Source organism: Mytilus trossulus, chromosome 6 (genome assembly GCF_036588685.1).
Source record: "Mytilus trossulus isolate FHL-02 chromosome 6, PNRI_Mtr1.1.1.hap1, whole genome shotgun sequence".
Taxonomy (NCBI): domain Eukaryota; kingdom Metazoa; phylum Mollusca; class Bivalvia; order Mytilida; family Mytilidae; genus Mytilus; species Mytilus trossulus.
In genome coordinates, this window is record NC_086378.1 from 44,319,599 (window position 1) to 44,340,612 (window position 21,014).

Sequence of the window (21,014 nt, forward strand, 5' to 3'; positions counted from 1 at the left end):
CAATTTTTTAGTATTACTATTGTTATCTTAGAAAATCTTACTAATTAAAAAACTACAATAGGGAACAATTTGACAATGATTGAATTTAGTTGTGTCGACCCTGTGAGTATGACCCGTGTTTAAGGCAAAATCAAATACACCATTTGGTGGTGCGCCTGTCAGATGCGGAACGTACATATAAGATTAAAGTAACAGGTGAATATACTAAATTGGTATCGGTATCGGATTCGATCCGGAACTTGTTAATTATTGGCAATATTAATTATCTGGAATACAAAAGGGTCTGGAGTGGTGTAATTTTTAATCTACACCATTGTACTTTATTAGTTATAAATAAAGTTGAATTCTTTGATTCATCGTTTTAACGTGATGCCGGCTGATAAATTGGACCTCGTAATTTTAGTATTATAGATAAAGACGTGAATTGGTGATCAAAGAGTGTACTTCTTTTCATAAGGCATGCATCGGCTTTCTGTCACGATTAAACATGATTAAAAATACTTTGGCCGTGAACACTAGACTCTTATTTAATTATTTTGTTTCTGTCACTAAGGGTATCACATGCAACACTTTAACCCTTTCATTTGCATATAAGTTCATATATAGCTATAAGTGTCAACATAGACTGGTTTATATATTTTTTAGGGAACTAATTAATGGTTACTTCTTTCTCTATGGTCTCAATAAATAGATAGTGCTGTAGCGATTCGGCTTGGTCATTTTTTTGCTTTTCTAACAAGATGATTTCGGAAGCCTGAGGAAATAAAATATAGGGAAAAATTTTGTATTTTCACATTAAGCATGTTTAATCTAATTCTACTCTTTAAATTTGTAAAAGGGCGAGGTCATACAAACAAGAAATATGTCCTCAAAAGATATTATTTATAGTGAGCTTCATGGACAACCGTATCTTTGTTATACTCAGTAGTTCAGTTATTTGTCTACATCTTTAACCGTATAGGAAGAGTCAATTCAAGTCATATGTTGTCAAATAAATATTCATTTATCATGTTTATGTCAGGATGGACAATGATGGAATGAACCTCTCTATGAAATCCTTGATTACTTTTAGTTTCAATCTTAACCTGACAATATACGCTTTTAATATAGAATAATACCGCGGCGTCACACATCAGCGTATAGCTCCGACGTGCATTTAGCTTACGAAAAGGCTCAGTGCAATAATAAAATCCTGCACCTAGAGTTTGGCTTTCTATATTTAAATTATAGTGCGGTTTTGGCTGCATCTTTTGAATGTCGCCGGAAAAATAGAAAATAATTTTATGCTCAAGGAAGCGGAAGCCAATTTCCCCCGTAAAACACGTTTTTCTGTACATATACATGTATTCAATTGTGAGGGTTTTTCTAAAATTTGTATCCAATGTGATTGTTACTCTTAATCGAAGATTTCATTCTTATTCATTTATGAAGCATTGGAATGTGACAGTTTTGTACAAGTAATTTCAACTACAAGTTTTAATATCATTGCATTGCAACATAGTTTATGCTTGCTCAATATCAGTTTATCTTTATTTATAATTGTTTTAAAATTATTCTTATTTTCGTTTATCCTGATAAATCTAAAATGATGAAACTGTTATTTCATTTAACTAAAAATGTAAATTAGTAATAATTTTGATTGTTTTTTGTTGACAATGCACATTTCCGTAGTATGTTTTTTATAAAGAAAATATTTAAATTAATTCTTTACAAATAACCGGCAAAATAACGTTTTTTACTGTTTTGGTGGATCCAACTTAAAACCCCGTATATATATGCTATTATGTCGGCTTTATTTCGACATTTTAACCAAGGCTGATAAAATAGCATATTTTATTATTTTGCCGACGCCTAAAAATTAGCCAATGCCTTAAAAAACAATTATAAAAACAATTACCTCGATCTTCTTACATGCAAGGAGCTTTTAGCATACTCAATTTGTTCTTCAAAATCTTCAATCCCTTGAATATTCAGTTTGCCATTATCAATTTTCCAATTCACCATTGTTGTAACGGAGGTATATGTCGAAAACGAGCAGTTTGTTTGTTAGATGATTGATTCCAATATGATATAAAGATAAATATATATACTAATGTGGTTGATGCACGTGACAGATGGACAAACATGTCAAATATCATTCTTGATCATTCACACGGTTTTTCCCCACAGGTGGTATTAACAAGATCCGATGCATGTTTCTAGCAAGATCCTTTGTGTAATCATACTCTGATAAATGTATCCGTGTCATCGATATAAAATAAATATTTAAGAAACAAACACTGTTTTGTTTTATAAGTTTCTTAGTAGGATTGGATAAATGCTATGTTAGTAACTCAGAAATTACAGTATTTAGACTACATCTAAAGTGCGTGTTGTCACTAGTACTAAGGTTCTTAAGGTCTCATCATTAGATATTTTGATAGATGCATGTATAAGAAAAACCTTAAAACGCTTTGACTGTCTTGCAATTTCCGATATTTCAATATGAACATTGCTACCTGCTTTAAAGTAACAAATTTCAATTAAAATCAATATTGCACCATTTAACTTTTAAATGCATTTTTTAAATATTTGGGTAAACAAATGGTTTGTCCAGCAGTTTTTTCTATCAAAAGATGCCATTTTATCCGGGCACTAAGTATACCACAATTTATTAAAATGAGCAGCCACAACAACAAATCATCTGTTTCTATCACAGTTTCATACTTTTGTCATTTCTTTACGGATGCTTACTTTGCTGTTTCGTAAACTGCATTACATCTTTTAACAGACGTCTCAAATAGCATTTTTTTTAAACAAAAATTAAAATGTAAAATGTAAAGCTATAAACTACATTCTAGGAGCAAACTTACACGATTTGATCGTGGAGGTCAATTAAAGTGTGCACAAGTGATATTAAATGTGTAACTACAAACAATCTTTTTGAACATACAGTTTGTCAGTTCCAAAACGACCGGTTCCAAAACGTATGATTTTATGGTTGTATGCATGTAATAAGCAAACACCTTTTACGTATTTCATTTAGAATTTGTTAACATCTGTATTCAATTAAAGCATTTATAGGCAAATTCTAGGGAAGAGGATGGACCAGACCCCTTTATTGAATCATAAACATATAGACTTTTAATCTGATCCACTCAAATCTAGCTCTAGCGTTGGTCAAGTGTATATCTGTTCGCTACACACACGTAATAAGTACGTTACAACGGCGTTGGAATAAGTTTGAAACACGTTTAGGGAACGTTGTTTACGCGACAAGATCGTTTGACCTATACTTTGACTTTTACTTGGACGAATGCAGGGCCTGTTTGTAACATATACATACAGTATATATACGCCTGTCGTAGTTTCAGCGCTCCATGAACGTACTACATGTATATATAAAACGCACCTGTGGCGTATTCAAAAGGTATTCTGACATTCGTATTTAAAACGTACTATAATATTCAACTAAACTTGCTCTGACATTTATAGGGCCATATGTCCGTGAATTTACAAGAACATATGGATACAGAAGTAGTACAAAAACCCATATATTATAATTACATGTCCGAGACACGCCGGCGGCACGGTACGACTGAGACACGTCTCATGTACATTCAAATGACTGTTTTGCTATATGTAGTTGCATCTACGTTAGAGACACGACAGACATAACCCATCATACGTTACTGGAACGCCCAGACAAACGTACATGTACGTATATAGAGACGAGGATAAAAGTTAATGCCCCCTCCGTCGGGGTGAGACTATAAAAGCTGTTTTGATCTGAACGAGACAGCTTAACTGTACACTGCATAACAAAACAAACACGGAAACTTGTATATGTAACTTTTCAATGTTGCACTGGTAAAATATCTTAAAGATGTAAAGTTTCCAAATTTGGTATGTTCACAACTTTAATAAATGAAGTTATAGTGGCGTCACACATCAGCGTATATCAATGACGTACGCTGGGCGTGGTAAAAAAAACCATGTACACTGACCATACGCTAAAAATGTTGGACACATTCAACTTTTCAATCACATCTGTTTCGTGTGCACAACGAGCTTTATTCGTATTTAGGACGTACTAGAAGCGTACAAAAGCGTTTGGGCGTCCCAAAATATGTTTCCATTCTCTTGCTTTAGTTTGCCCTCAACACAATGCTTATTACCTGAAAACATAGTCTAAGTTTGAATTTTGAAACATTAAAACACAGAAATTAATTGAGGCCCCGCCGATTGTCGAACGCCATATAGTGTTCAATCTGTCCGTCCGTCTGTCCATTTGTCCGTCCGTCCGCCAGTAACAAACTGTGACCACTCTATATCTAAAGAACCGTTATGATTTCAAACTTTAAACTTGACATGTATATAAACCAACAACAGAGGGTGTGTCATAATTTATGTACAACTTCCTACATGTACGTCAAGGGTCAATGTCAAAAACAGTTCAGTTGACAACACTATGTCCTTTGGTAAAGATACGAATTTTCACCACACGTTATTGACAGCGTGGTCCACAGCGGTGCATGGCTCCCATCTCAATGATATCTTGTTTTGTAAGTATTTATGATGCACAACAGTGCTTTGATTTCATGTTAGCTCATTTTTAAAGTTGACCCATAATTGCTTCAATTCACCTTATATATGTTCTAATGGTATAGTTGTTCCATAGTCAATCATATCAGTATTTTAACCATAAAGTTGCTTATATATATAGGCATAGGCGGATCAATGGATGGGGGCCCTTCTGTGGAATACATTGTGTTGGTTATATAGGGAATCAATAATGCATTTCTGGAGCGGGCATTCTTAGGTCAGTCAGTTGACCCACTCCTTAAAAAAAGTTCTGGTCCGCTACTGTTAGGCATATCAGTAATGTCATTGTAACCAAAATATAATATTCTCTCTTCTCCATATCAACCAAGTTTGTTTAGTCAAAACGATATCTAGAAATAAGAACATTATCTGTCACTGTATCTTCTGTGCTTCAGAGAAACTGGTCTTCTCGCTATAATGTGTCACGCTGTACATAATGCAAGCGCTGAAGATGTGAGGTCAACTGCTGTAGATTTAAAGTCTTAGGCCGTAGGTTTTAAATAAAGTCAAACACTGTAGATTTAATGTCTATCGCTATAGATCTAAAGTCTAACGCTGAACATTTAAAATCATGCGTTGATTTTACATCTCCATCACTTGACTTAAAATCTCTGATTCATTGCATTGCACAAGGTTCTGGTTTTTTTTTACTGTTAACGACGTTTGTACATTAACTCCATTGGATGTTGGATGTGTACTGGATGATAATTTAGTCCAAGGTGCCTAATTTTACATTAGTTACTATCTGCTTTGAAGAAGCTGTCAGTAAATGCGAGTACTTTTAGATCTACGTTTCTTTTAGTAGTTGGGATGAACAAGTATAAACCAAGCCACGTCGGACGTTTTGTTTTTGAAATACGACATATTATTATAATAAAATTGTTATTTAAAACATAAATTGTTTATAGAATCCTCAGTAAACCCATGCGACCTTTATTTTGTGAATATAAGAGAATACTGATATACTTTTTGGAATATGACACTTAATGTAAAATAAATTCATGATACATTAGCCATAATTATTTGTCTTTTGTTGAAGACGGTGTTTTCTAAATCTGTATTACTTTATGTTGCAGTCAATATAGCAAAGTATATTCCTTAAATCTTTTTGTATTTCTATTTGCAAACTGAAAATTTTTCAGGTAGCTCATTTTTTTTATAGGAAATATGAGAAATGTGAAGGGAACTAAGTACTTTAGCAAGACATAGGTCACCGTACGGCCTTCAACAATGAGCAAAGCCCATATTGAATAGTCAGCTATTAAAGGCCTCGAAATGAAATGTTAAACAATTCAAACGAGACAACTAACGGCCTAATTTATATAAAAACAATGAAATGACTTAATTGTTTACACACAAATTAAAGTAAAGAAATTGAGTGAACTCTTTCACAATTCATTGTTAAAACAAGGCACTAGATAGATCCAACTGGTTTGAAAGAGTTGAGTAATTTCAGAACTTAACCGGATGGAATAAATTACTATAGATATAAAATTTCTATCGGAAGTTAATCTTCTATGGTTCTTGTGATATGCAATAACTTGTGTATATTAGAAATATAAATTGATTTCATTTCATCGTTTAACACATCTACAGGAAATAAAGCATCTGTTTTTATTGACATGCTGACATCCGTGGTTTTGTCTGTAGTTCAGCTTTGAACCCTGCAATTGATTATATATACTAATAATTAAATGATTATGTTGTTAGATATATTACAACTTCACGTCTGGACGACTACTGATAAAATCACCTAAATACACAGATTAAGATATGTTCCGAAGGATATTAATAATACAAGCATATTAGCATTTATCATAATCTAACTAAATAATAATACAATAAATTACAAAATCATATTTTTATATTTGAGAAGAAAAATAAAACTAATGCATTCAAATTGAATCCCTTCAAATTTAAAACCATTGAAATTTGAATATTTATTTTCAATGCTTTAGTGATGATTAAAACCTTTTGAAAAACATTATTCACTGTATTTTTCCAAAGTAGGAAATTTAACCTTATACCTTGTAAAATAAAATAATCACACTTTAATTACTTGGATGGATGTACAAATTAGTCAGTAATTGAATTTTGAAAAGGAATGACACTAGCGGAAGTTGATATTCATAAGAGGGACTGTCACAGTCAAACTCATAGTTCGAATTTAAACCGATAACGCCATGGCTAAAAAAGAAAACCACAAGCAGACAAATAATATACCGACAACTGATTTAATTGGAAAAAAATGTAGTAGGTCTGTTAAGTGAGTTTCAACAAAAGAAAAATGTCTCATAATTAATTTTAAACATTTATAAATAATAGCTGCACCACCTAACAATGAAACCTTAAAGCCTCCCCCCCCCCAAAAAAAAATAAAATAAAATAAATAAATAAATAGCCCAGTCAGAAAAATGTCTGAAATTTTAATCTTAGATTCAGATATTGTTTTCATCATAACTTACGATCATATTAAACTAAGAATAGAAATATGGTCACTTTGGTTTTCTTTCGACCGACAGTAAAACTCTTGTTAAAGTGGTTTGTCTATTTGACTGTGCAAGATGTAAAAGTACACAACCACGTCCGATCAGAATCTGTATTTAAGGACCGACATATAGTGCTTGTATTGTATTTTTTTCTCGTCCTGATCATGCCTGCTCTCTTGTCGGATTATTGTCTGTTTGGCACATTCCCGAATTCCATTCTCAATTTTAATATTTGCCACTGAACTTAATGAAACCAACAATCAATCAGTCCGTATAAATCATAAACATGCTTCTATACCAAGCCAAGAAATGGGGAATGTGTCAAAGAGACAACAACCCAACCAAATAAAAAACAACAGCAGAAGGTCACCAACAGGTCTTCAATGTAGAGAAATTCCCGCACCCAGAGGCGTCCTTCAGCTGGCCCCTAAACAAATACTAGTCCAGTGATAATGAACGCCATTAATTAAGACATATTAAGTCCCTTTAGAAGTATAACTAGTTTATGAAAAAGAGAAATATTTCCAAACATGTTCTCTGAATATTGCCTTTTGATCATAAAATGACGGTTTGACAAATTTATCGATGTCCAACTTTTTTACAATAGACTGCACTTAAATATTACCGACATCTACGACAGAATGAATGAATGTCAAATCTCTGTTCCGCGACAAAATCAAATGACGCAGGCTCTACATAATTGTAGAAAAAATGTTTTTACAGTTGTATACATTGTACCTATATTTCCATTGTGTTTGATATACCAGTAGCATGAACATTTTATATACTATTTTAAGTGACATGGGACCTCAGCCACTCCGTAACAGGATACCGTATATGAAGCAACCAATGTTCATCAGTTTGACCAAGACTTGAAACATAAATCTGTCTTTTATGTTCCATTTATCTTGTTGACAATGGTTGATATTGACCTGAATTTTGATTTCAAGAGTATATTATTTAATATATTAAGTGGCACGATTGACCGTGAATGTGGTGTTTAACCGTACCAATGAAAGGAGATTGATCCGATGTTAACGTCATTGAGACAAAAATCCAACGAAACAACAAGACATTCGAATGATTATCAGCACGTCTGTGAAAAACTAAGTGGATAAAGATTCATCGGCACATTTCATGTGTTTATTTATGGATATATAAACTTGAATATTTCATTTGAAAAACTTGTGAGTTAAAGGAGATCATGGTGATATAAGATATTTGTGAGTTAAACAACGACAAAGGGTATCTAGAAAATACACCGCTATTCAAACATAGTGCCAAGCTATAAAATACCAATCATAGTCCAAATGAAGTAGATGTTTGTAGCCATAAGGCCTTTGTATAAAAGTGACACCTAACATCCACGTATTCCAACATCAATCCTAATTTCGATAGCAATCAATATTATTCGGAAGACTCCGTATACATACTATAAGTATTTTATTGTAATTATATTAAAAAATATTGATCACATGATGCTAGTATTACTAGACTTGCAATTGCTTCAAATCAATCCGACATTAATTTAATGTTTCGACGATTTTTGTATTATATGCTAAATTAATTTAATGTATAACATTTATGAAAGGGTTTCAGCATTATAGGCCCGTCATCATCACGGATTTAACTATATCAATTTATTTTGATTTTGTCGTTGTCAATAGATCTGCAATATTTTTATGCTTTTTATAAGCTAATATTGGTTTGCGTGAAAATATTTCGTTGCAAACTGCATCCTGTTTTAGTAGATCCCAATGTTTACTAATGCATTGTTTTAATTTATGAATGCATGGATTAAATTTCGTTGCCAATACTAAAGGAATTTCCTTTGTGTTTGTTTGGCCTTTTTCTGATTAAATCAGATCTATTATATGATAATGCCTCAGTTATTTTTCTATTTCAATCTCCGAAAACATAAACCTCTAACGAAAACATAAACCGGACGTGGCAAGCTATAGTTGTTCATCCACAATAACAAAAAAAGACACCAGGTATACCCATCAGTATACACAGAACTGAGTGTTTCTACAAATGTAAGTTGTGAATACAACAAAAAAAACAAATGTAGCATTCAGGACCAACTTTTATAAATACCAAAATTAACACAGTATGACATAGGCATGTAAACGCTACATGATTATAAGTTTATTAACTTATGAGTCACACCTATATAGATTTTGCGGCATTAAATTTGTTTGTGTTTTGGCTGCCATCGGTACAATATGAAAATAAGAAGATGAGGTATGATTGCAAATGAGAATTTTCACCAGAGACCACACATTTAAAGGGTAAGCAACATTTGCTATAGGTCACAAAATGGCATTCAACAATGAGCAAACTAAAATCGTACAGCAAACTGTAAAAGGCTTAGAAGGAACAAATGTTATGCAATTCCAAAGGGAAGTTCATCTTACAAAGTTTCGATCTGTCATTTTGTCAATTGTCTTTATTCTACTTTTCATAATTCAGCGACTATAAAAAAACACTGCATACTTATTTTGTGAAATTCATATTAATTATAACTAATGAAAATACATATTTGGTATACGAGATTCGTTCCATGCAGGTATTATATATACTAGAACACACCCGCGAAATCGCGGACATTCAGAGCGTAGTTTAAAGTATATATAAAGTGTTGTTGGAAGAATTTTGTAAAATATTGAATGACTGGAGAATTTCAGCAAAAGTATCATAAGTCATAGTTTATTGGGGACAGGAAAATGCTTTTTTTTAACCATGAGGCGGATTTAGTGGGGGGCAGGGGCCCGGGCCCCCCTTTTTGGAAAACAAATTGTTTGCTTATATAGGGAATCACTGAATTGTGACTGGCGCGGGTCCCCTCTTAGGTCAGTCAATGGGCCCCCACTTATAAAAATTTCTGGATCCGCCACTGTAACCCTCCTCCTTTATTTCCAATATTCCCATTTTTTTTGTTTTCTATCAATTTCAATATGAACATACATTTAGTATGTTATGAACATTCAAGTAAGGAGCCTGTAATTCAGTGGTTGTTGTTTGTTTATATGTGGCCTTTTAAAGCTGAGTATGCGGTATGGGCTTTGCTCGTTGTTGAAGGTCGTACGGTAACCTATACTGTTTATATCTGTGTCATATTGGTCTCTTGTGGAGAGTTGTCTCAACATGGCAATCATATACCACATCTTCTTTTGTTTGTAATCAATTAATTTTGTAAAAGATTTAATGACTGGAGAATTTCAGAAAAGGTATCAAAAGTTCACATGAATATTTTTAGCGCTTTTCAGTATATTATGAACATTCATTACTATATAAATATAGTGTATTTACTTTCAATTGTAGGTTTACTAATCGATCCATAGTGGTCATTGATATAGAATACAGACCCTCTCTATTTAATAAACTCTGTGACTGCCGTGGACAGTAAACTTGAAAATGATAGCAGATAGGATTCTTAAAATACACTTTATTCTTTCTATATGTATGTTCAAAGTATATATAGAAAAACGCAAACCGGAAGTCTAATCTGACTTAAAATTTCGTCCAATGACGGGACAATATCCGGATGCCTTTTTTCTTGTTTTTCTCCAAAAAAACTCAATCTGAGTCGTGTTGATCCATTAATTGTGGAAAGAAGAGAAGCGACACCCAAAATGAGGTCTTCTCGTTTAATTGTATATACATGCCCATCAAAACGAGTTTCTCTTATGAGGTAACAATTAAGTATGATTGACACCTTACTTTTTCGGCAACTGTTTAATTCTCGTTTTCTTTGTTTTGTTTTGTTTAAATTATTTAGTTAATTTAGCAGACATTCCTATCCTTTACGATTCAATACTGAGACCCTACACACTGAATTCAATCAAAAATCAAAGTACTGAAGTACTGAACATCGGATGACCGCAGGTACCCTTCTCCCTTCTCCCACCCCTCTTCTCCTTTCTCCTATCCATCTTCTCCTTTCTCCTACCCCTCTTCTCCTTATTTTTTTTTTTTATTTTACCGGAAAAAAGAGAGATATTTTATTTTTTTCTCCAACTTTTTCTCCTTTCTCCCAACCTTCCTCTCCTTTCTCCTTTCTTCCACCCTCTTTCTCCTTTCTCTTACCCCCTTTCTCCCTGTCTCCCTTACCCCTGTCCTCTCCCTCGTAATGACTACTATATTGTAGTGATACAAATCAGTATACTCTTAGACTGGTTTATTGTTATATATTATACTAATAATTGTGCATTACAGTTACTTGTATATTTTATTTTCTTGCATTTGTATAACAATCTATTCTACTTTATCAATAATAGTGCAACTACCTGTGCAAGTGCATGGTGGACACTGTTCCAGTAGCTGTAATAATTCGATTTTTCTTATAGAATGGATTTGAGTTGGGCCGAGAAGAACGAATTTGAGTTTCCTGTAACCCGATCGACCCAGTTTTTTTTAAAGCCCCGACCCTAATTTTTTTATTGGATCTTCAAAAAAAAAAAATCAACCGACCCCGTTTTTTGACACAGGCTTCTGTTAATCGACATACTAATTTATCTAACTTGCTTCTACTTACGCAGAAAGTCAGTAAAGCGTTTTATTAATGTGAAAAGGTATTCCAATATGTTAAAATCCAAGAAACTTGCACAGCAGGTGCTTCAAAAACATTGCAAATGACCGACTTCCGGTTTTTGAAACCAATTACGGACTCGGACTTTGGAAAACCATGATAATTTTCCGGATTTCGTTTACAATGTCATATTTCACCCCCAAACACTGTTTAATTATCCATGCAGTTATCGTTCCTTGAGTTTCAAACGTTCTTGACATATTCTTCCGCAAGCGTTTGCATAGATATTTATGAATTTTTTTTTACAACAAAACATTTTTAATATTATTAATTTATCTTCTAAAAAGTATTTGGTGAGTATTCATTAATGAAATGAATTTCAACAAGCGAGGAATGTTTACGTACTCATCATGTTTATAGATCGGTTAAAACTTGAACCAAAACGAATATTACGTAATGGAAATTTAGGCAATAGCAATACACCGGAGTGCCCTTAAGGTCATCCGCTGTAAACATAATACGTGATACAGTTATTTCAAATAAAAATTCAAGATATGCAATGTTACTAAATGGCCAGGTGCCTGATTATAAACGTTATAGTCAAATGACTTAAAATATTTATGACCGAATGCGATTTGATGAGTTGCGGAAATGATTATATAGAATATACTAGATACAATTGAGAATGAAAATTGGAAATGTGTCAAAAAGACAACAACTCGACAAAGAACAGGTCTGGACAGCCAAAGGCCCTGCACCAATTAGTCTTCATCACATCGAGAAAATTCAAAACACATAGGCGACATCACGGTTTAGAGACTTATTAAAGTTCCTAAGCCCAATTTGTAGTCTGAATTCTTAGTATTCGTATTTTCATTTGATATAGTCGTGCTGATCATATATTAAAGGTGTACAGTATTCTCTGCTTTCAAAATCTTTCTATTTGGATCCTTGTTTTCTCACTGCAGCATTTTAGGAAGATTGTGTTGAATATTTTGACATATATAGTACTAGTATTTGATACACTTGAAATTCTATGATTTTGTTTATATATTTAGAATATGGATGGTTATAATAAATTTAAAAAATCATAGCTCTAAGAAATGAAATTATTATTCGATTTTATCTCTTAGTCTGTCTGTCACCCGTATCTGTATATTATGACCTGATGGAGTTCTTTGAGATCATGCTAATAATAATAATAATAATATAAAACATTTAGTCTAAACTACACACGAAAAGGAGAAGCTGATTTTTTTTTTTGACAACTTGAAATCTTACAGGAAAACCAACGGTCTCGTACATATAAATATTGAGTAACGAGAAACAATATACATGTATGATTCAGAACAACAAACGACAACCACTGAACAATATGCTTCCGACTTCTTACATTTGGGTCTCTGGTGAAAAGTTGACTTATTGCCAATCATGCAACATCTTCTGTTGTTTCTTTTTTGCAGATTCTTGAAGACTAATTGTTGAATCTATATGTCTTTTTGTTGATTGTCCATCGATTGCTGAATCATATTCTCTTTTTTGTGCATCTCTATATCAAAAGTGTCTGTATCCAGATAACAAGGCGCAATTCTGAATCTTATATCATATGTAACAATATGTTACGTTTACACAGACTGGCAAAGGCTGTTATAAATAGCTAGATTTATTACAAACCACTAGTAACAACGAAATTATGCATATTTATATAAAATATTGCTCTCGTTCTTTCGGGGATGGTGAAAGCCATCCATTGGCATCAAGATCACCAGATGCGACGTAAATGCATCAGATATTTGATAAATCTTTTTTATATCTCCCTGATAAAGCCTTAAAAGTAAATTATGTTATACTTGTCCAAATGTGTACAATTGGCTTTTATTTTAAAACGAATCATGCTTATCAATTTATTTATTTTTATTTCGAATTTATGTGTAGCTGTGTGAATTTCCTGATGCATATAAACAAACTATTAATTAAAGAAGGTTTTATAGAGAAAACTTCGGGGGGGGGGGGGGGGGGGGGTGTTGGATGGCACTTCAATTTTGTTTTTGGTAGGGGTGAGCAGCTGGGACATTGAGTACCCCACCCTTTTCATATATTTTGTTTATCAAAAATATATACCTACCTTGTTATATATCAATTAACAAAAATAAGACCTATAAATATATTTGAATATTTTTCATCTTCTGGTATATTAGTATAGATTTTTTTGTCCCGCTCATCATCACGTTCATTGTTATTAAGCAACGTAGTAGCGCAATAATATAACCTTCCTTTTCAATAAATTCGTCTAATTTTAAACACTTTCTTCGTATTGCCCCCTTTTATATGAAAGACATTCAATTCCAAAATACAAGACATGTAAAAGACGTTTGGTCAGATCATAGATGGTATAACATCTATGATCAGATAAATTTAATATCACCCTAGAGAGTAACACTTTCACTGATTTTAACATGTTCAATAATAACTAAAAACTAATTACAAGTTACATTGCCGTTCCCTCTTCAAGGACACTGTCATACTGGAATTTCTCTAAATAATTGTTATCATGTTTTAGTATACAAACCCTTGAATGTTAAATAGGTGCAAATGTCAAAATGGTTGGATTTATTGCATCTATCACTGGCATCAGTGGAAAGACCACATCAGAATAAATAGAGTTTGACAAATAACTGATGCATTTACGACTGTGGTTTAACCGCATCAAAAATAAATACGGACATCTGATTAACTTCAGATACTTATGATATTATCAAGCAAGTGATAATATCAACTTATTGATAAATTGAATCTGAATTTCTCACCCTTTTCATATATCATAGAGCATGTAAAAGTGACCTATTACAGCGGCTTATCCCTACCACTAATTATATAGTAAGTGCCTGCCCCCTCCCCCTAGAGGAGAAAACAGCGCACAGCCTCAGTACACATATAATGATTTTTTTTGCATAGGGAAATTTTATACAGTCTTGTTAAAAATTGTTTGTTATTTTTAACATCTCATTTGAAAAAAAAAATTTCATGTTGTTTTATCGGCATATATTACATTCTTTGTGTGACCAAAATTTCATTTTTCCGTTAATCTGAATGAAACATGTGGCATGCTTAAATCCGAAAGAACTTCAAAACCTAACAGACAAGAAATAACGTAACATTTACAGATCTGCAAGTAAATACGCTGTTATGTAAATATTCTTATCAGATATTAATGTCCAGGATCTCTGCATGGTTTAAGTCTAATTAGATGGAATTCCAACGGTAAAGATAATTTGTTAAATGTAACACGATATCTTTTCAAGTCTGTTCGAATTCTTTTGAACTGTGAAGTAAATCAATGTGATAAATCACACACCCTAGTAGGAAACATTGGAGCCGGAAAACGCGCGTTTTCTTTCTTATTAATAACATGCGAGTATTGTTCAATCAAAAGTGTTATTTTGAAATTTTTCATTTCAAATTATTCTTAATTATGATGGTTTGCGTAAAACTATCAACAGCACCAAGCCTAGACAATCAATTCCAACGAAATGACAATATGGATGGAGAAGAGGTAAGCATGTTTAACTTTAATTTGATCTTTCAAAGTTTATATTAAAGTAGTCGGGAATGACTTTTCCAATTAAAAAAAAGAAGTGGTTCATAAAAATTATTCTAATTCGTGGTCAGATAAAAAAAAAAAAAGAATGTTATCAATGTCTACACGAACTGTTAAATATTTTTTTTCCAAGACCAGTAACAATCTCAGATTTGATGTAATTGACAGGTATTATTATCTAAGTTACATACAAATTGAGGTATACCAAGGTAGCCATTAATTTTGAAATTCTTTAAACTGTGAGTTCATCGAGTTTGCACGGACAGATTTCAATCAATATTGATAAAAGTTCAGTCATTAAAAACGATATCTATTTTATGAATTAAGAGTTAATTAAAATGTGTTTCCTACATGCAGATTCTAATTTGATGTTTAAACTATCCAATGTGTTAGAAGATCTTAAAAGGACGTTGTGAGGTAAACTTGACTGACCGCATTATAGACTGAAGCTTAATGTCATGTGTCGCATGATTTGTTTACTTATAAAGATACTGTTTATTAACTTTTTTATTTATTGAATATATATTTATGCCCCACCTACGATAGTAGAGGGGCTTTATATTTTCTGGTCTGTGGCTCCGTACGTTCGTTCGTCCGCAGGTTAAAGTTTTTGGTCAAGGTAGTTTTTGATGAAGCTGAAGTCCAATCAACTTGAAACTTAAAATTGAGAATGGAAATGGGGAATGTGTCAAAGAGACAACAACCGACCCAGGGACGAATATATAAGTCCTTGCCCGACCGTAGAAAAAAAACAACAGCAGAAGGTCACCAACAGGTCTTCAATGTAGCGAGAAATTCCCACACATTAGTACACTTGTTGCTTATGATATGATCTTTCTAATTTTAAAGCCAAATTAGACTTTTGACCCCAATTTTACGGTCCACTGAACATAGAAAATGAAAGTGTGAGTTTCAGGTTAAAGTTTTTGGTCAAGGTTGTTTTTGATGAAGATGAAGTCTAATCCACTTGAAACTTAGTACACTTGATGCTTATGATTATGACCTTTTTAATTCTAAAGCCAAATTAAATTTTTGACCCAATTTCACGGTCCATGGAACATGGAAAATAATAGTGCCAGTGTACTTTGGACACATTCTTTTTTTTTTATGTTTGAACTAACCGATAAGAACAACAGAAACATTGGAAATTCTAAAATAGTTTCTGGTTTGTTATAGAACTCACAATTAATATATTTCTTTAGCTCAAATTGCCGCAATGATCTATATGATTATAATTCTTGATTATTGCTAATCGAATATGCATGTTTGGGTGTGTTACGTTTGTACGGAATTAGAAATTAACGGACATTACATTTTCGCGAGAGAAAAATAGAGTTGCGTGAGTTTTACAGATAAATTTAAAAAGAATGTAAATGCAGCTCGTATTAGACCTTTTACTGAGCCGATGCTGATTAAAATCACAAAAATATTTTACCTTACAGTGTGTAAATGTCAAATATATAGATATAGAATAATGTGGTGTGAGTGCCAATGAGACAACTCTCCATCCAAACAACAACTTAAAAAATAAAAAAAGGTAAATAATTATAGGTCAATGTACGGTCTTCAACACGGAGCCTCGGCTCACACAGAACAACAAGCTATAAAGGGCCCCAAAATGGTCTTTTGTGGATAGTTGTCTCATTGCCAATCATACCACATCTTCTTTTTTATATAGTGTAAAACCATTCAAACGGGAAAACCTACGTTGTCTATATAAAAAAAAACGAGAAACGAGAAACACGTATAAATTACATAAACAAACACGAAATACTGTACATCAGATTCCTGACTTACACAGCTACTTTTGCATAGGTACTTTTTCTTTACTTTAAATCTGTAGTACTGGAAATTTACTTTTAATATTTAGTACTATTTCTTTACTTTAGAACTATTGTAATATTTAGGTACTTTTATTTTTCAGTACTTGAGTAGAATACAATGATATACAGACTTAGAGCGATAGAGAGTTACTCTCAGATCCGTTCTTAGTGTCTTTTTGTTGTCGGAATGTACAAGTACTCAGCCACGTTAACTCTGTGTTTTTGTTTAATGCTTTTCTACTTGTATTCATCTGATAAGTTAAGCCTCATTCAACTGATTGTTATTATAGTTCGTTCCCTATGTTGTACTGTTACACCACTGTCCACTGTCCCAAGTTAGGGAGCGGATCCCGCTAACATATTTAATTCAGTGTTTGTCGTTTGTTGATATATTTGTTATTCTCGACTCCTAGTTCTCGACTCCTAGATTAAGAATTGAACGATGGACAGTTATGGCGTGATTTTTTCTTGCTACCTGATTTGAAGATATTACGAGACGTGATTCATAATCAAAAAGTTTATTGATTGGTTAGGACAATCCAAACCAAGAAAATGTCCTTCAATCCCGTAGAGTATCGTATTTGTCCTCTCTATTTTAGCAATTAGATTTTACACAGATAACCTTTATCAATAAATAGTCGAATCTTCTGGATTAAAAAAACAACGTTAAACGATACTACTTCATAGTGTGACCTCTCGTGTGTTGTAAAATTTGTTGATTGATGCACGTAGCTATTCTAGTAAATGAACTAATCTACAAAGCGAGAGCACTTTCCATTTTCATCAGCTAAGAGTCGAATAGCCTTTTCGAAAGGCTAATTTGTTGTTCATTTTGTTGTTCATTTATTCTTTTTGCCTTGAGAAGTGTAAACCCTAGTTTCATCATAATTTCTAAATTTAGTAATAAAACATTCAGAAATATACACTTCAAGTCAAATATTAATGGATAATTAATATTAATAAAAAAAAAATGATTTCTCGTATGCAATAATACCTTTGACATTGATCTGTTTACACCTTATATATTAGTAGAACATTAGTATGTTTTCTATCATAGATACAGATTACACAGAAAAGAAAAAGAATACAAAGTGAACAAGACAAAACCAGACCTGAATTGAAAAAGCAGAAGAAAGGCAAAAAAGGTACGCTATTGTACAGTTGTTGTTACAGTGTCATTTGGAGGAGCAATGACGATTTTGTTCAATGCCGTTACCGGTGGCAATCATTAACACTGTTTGTTATTACAAAAAAAACCGGACATATTTTAGTTTGTTTGAATATTAAAATTATTCATAGGGGGAGGGGGTTGGCATATGGTATATTGCTTATAGAATTGTTTTAGTTCAACTGATTTCAAAGTATTTTTTATAAGTAAGTCAAACACGTTGTCTTTGCTTGCTCATATTACTGTGAAAACTAAATATTTTTCTTCATTTCAAATCAAATATTTTTCATTTGAGCAAATCATCTGGACGTTTTATAAGCAAACTCAACATGGAATCGGTAATTGAATACTTTATAATATTTATTTGTTTTTCTTTGATCATCAACCAGCAACATTTAAGGTCGAAATCAATCGTTGTTTTTTTTTGTATTTTTAGGAAATACGAAGAACATGACAACTAGACGCACCATATATAGCTCATATGTATATGGCTATATATGTCAAAAGAAACAGATATTGTATTCTATAATACAGGAATTAATAGAAATCATTTTCTTTTTTGAGTTGATTTGTTATATACATGAGTTATCATATTTGTTGTGGCTATTTTACCTAGCAGTTGAACAACATATGGTTTCAACAGCAACAGTACAATTATGTTTTATTCAAAATAATGTGCATGCTTTATTATGTAATTTTCAAGAATTTAAATTTTCTACCTGTGCTGTACTGACATTAAACAGTTTGTAGTTATGTTTTCTCTTGAAAAAACATTGATTTCTATCTCGTTTACTTTCCTTTAATTTGGTGGATTCACGAATACGTGATAGCGTGATCACCCCGAGTGCGAGAGGTCTTAGGTTGGAACCCGGCTGGATGAAAACAGAGATTTTATAATTTGTATTTGTTGCTTCTCCGCTTAGCACGCAGCATGAAGGAGTTTGATTAAAGGATTGATTGGCTCGAAGTGATAATGCTATGACCGTTTCTGTGGACTGTTATCTTTTGAACAACATGACGGTTGTCACTTGTGAAGCAGTATTTTCTTCCCTTTCGGAGTTGCAGAGATCACCCCCAGCTTTTGGTGGGATTCGTGTAGCTTGTAGGTTTTAATTTCTTTGACGTTTTTTCTTCACTATTGTTTGTCTTTTCTGTTGTAGCCATGGCGTTAGTTTACTTTCGATTTATGAGTTTGAATGTCCCTCTGGTATCTTTTACTCCTCCTTTATGAATTAGCTTGTTAAAAATCCGACTCAGCGTGTGGTTCAAGTGAAAAGTAAAAGTTATTTTTCATGTTACCTTAACTTGTTCTTGTCCTGAATATGCATATTTATTTACCGCTGGACAGTGCGAAACCAACATAATCACCAAGATTCATCTTTTATTTCGTATTTGAATGTTTCAAAGTCATTTAAAGACTTGTATATGTTCATTAGTTAGTGTTAATTATGACCTTCAAATCTAAGGCCCGCTATCTAACTCTGCAAAATAATTTAAAGCAGTATTTTCACTAGCTTGACTTGTTTGCAATAATAATAAAAAAACTCAGTCGAAAAGTGCATTGAGAATCGCACTTCTTTTCCATGCTTCACCTGATAAATTTTCGTTATTTTTATATTCAACATGTTCAAGATTGGCGTTTTTAGACGGAAAGTAAATCTTTGCAAAATGCTGTAGGAATGGATAAATACACATAATGGGGACATTTCCCCATTCTGTGTATATTGTTTATTTCTTCGACATAAAAAATAACCAATTACCCAGCCTGTTTTAAAGATTATTTTCATGTGGGGAAATTTCCCCACTATTGTTTAGTGTTCACGTATGTGTTGTCTTCCTGTATGGATGTTTCTCACTACTTGTAATTTAATGGGGAAATTTCCCCATTTCGTATTCTTTTATCACCATATTGAAAGTCATATTTAATGTGGGGATATTTCCCCACTTTATTCATGATGTTAATTACAATTACTTACACACACTTCTTAAACTTGAAATTATATTTGAGGAAAAGTGGGGATATTTCCCCAGTCTAAAGGTCTTTTTATTCCGGGGATATTTCCCCATTTTCATTTTTTTTAATTCATTATGAGCATAGATGAGGAATAATTTCAATGTTTACATTTTAAAGTATGTTATAGCAAGGAGTTTCATCATTCTTTGTTCCTGCATGAATATAAAGTTAACATCAGGTGTTATTCTGAATAAATGTTTACTAATTTTTTGCAACTGAATTGCCTTGCCTTCTTCAAATATAGATGTTTTTTTACAATAAACGTTGACAATCTTTTTGTTTACCGAATTTGAAACCACACTAAAAAGAGAATAAAATAGATATTCTCTTTTTCAAATAGAACGCGTTGTATATGGTTTATACTGTTTTCATAAACTAGCTTAAATTTGATATGCTTTGAAAAAAAAACACCGAAACTTCTGTTACCATTTTCAACTTTTAAGTTCATTTGATACCTCTTTTTACACAAAATGAATGGTCTCACAGAAAGAATACTTTTTTACTCATTATGTTCATAAAGATGTCATTGTTAACTATTAATTTTCATAATGTGTACTTTCTTTTCTATTCTTTCTCAATAAGAAAAACATTAAATGCTTGTTCAACAAACATCATTCATTGAAATTGATTACGTAAAAAGTTCAGGACATTTTAGACTAAACTTAAATTGAACCATTCAATATGCGGTAAAGTAAGATTTGGTTACTGATTTAACATTAGTTGATTGTTTGTTACCTAACATTAAGTGCATGATATATGTTGTCCTTTACGAAATAATATATTTTATGTTAATTTCTTTTTCTTCTT

General features: G+C 32.5%; 2 protein-coding genes across 2 annotated transcripts in view; both read left to right on the forward strand.

Annotated features, from left to right (window-relative positions):
• The window catches only part of LOC134722726 (von Willebrand factor D and EGF domain-containing protein-like), a 50,840-nt gene that overhangs the window by 28,520 nt on the left and 1,306 nt on the right, over positions 1-21,014 (forward strand). The window lies entirely within an intron of this gene.
• Positions 15,123-19,200, forward strand: LOC134723438 (uncharacterized). Its single transcript, XM_063587051.1, has 3 exons — positions 15,123-15,157; positions 18,083-18,170; positions 18,630-19,200. The coding sequence occupies exons 1-3, from the start codon at positions 15,143-15,145 to the stop codon at positions 18,941-18,943; spliced, it is 417 nt and encodes a 138-aa protein (XP_063443121.1). The 5' UTR covers positions 15,123-15,142; the 3' UTR covers positions 18,944-19,200.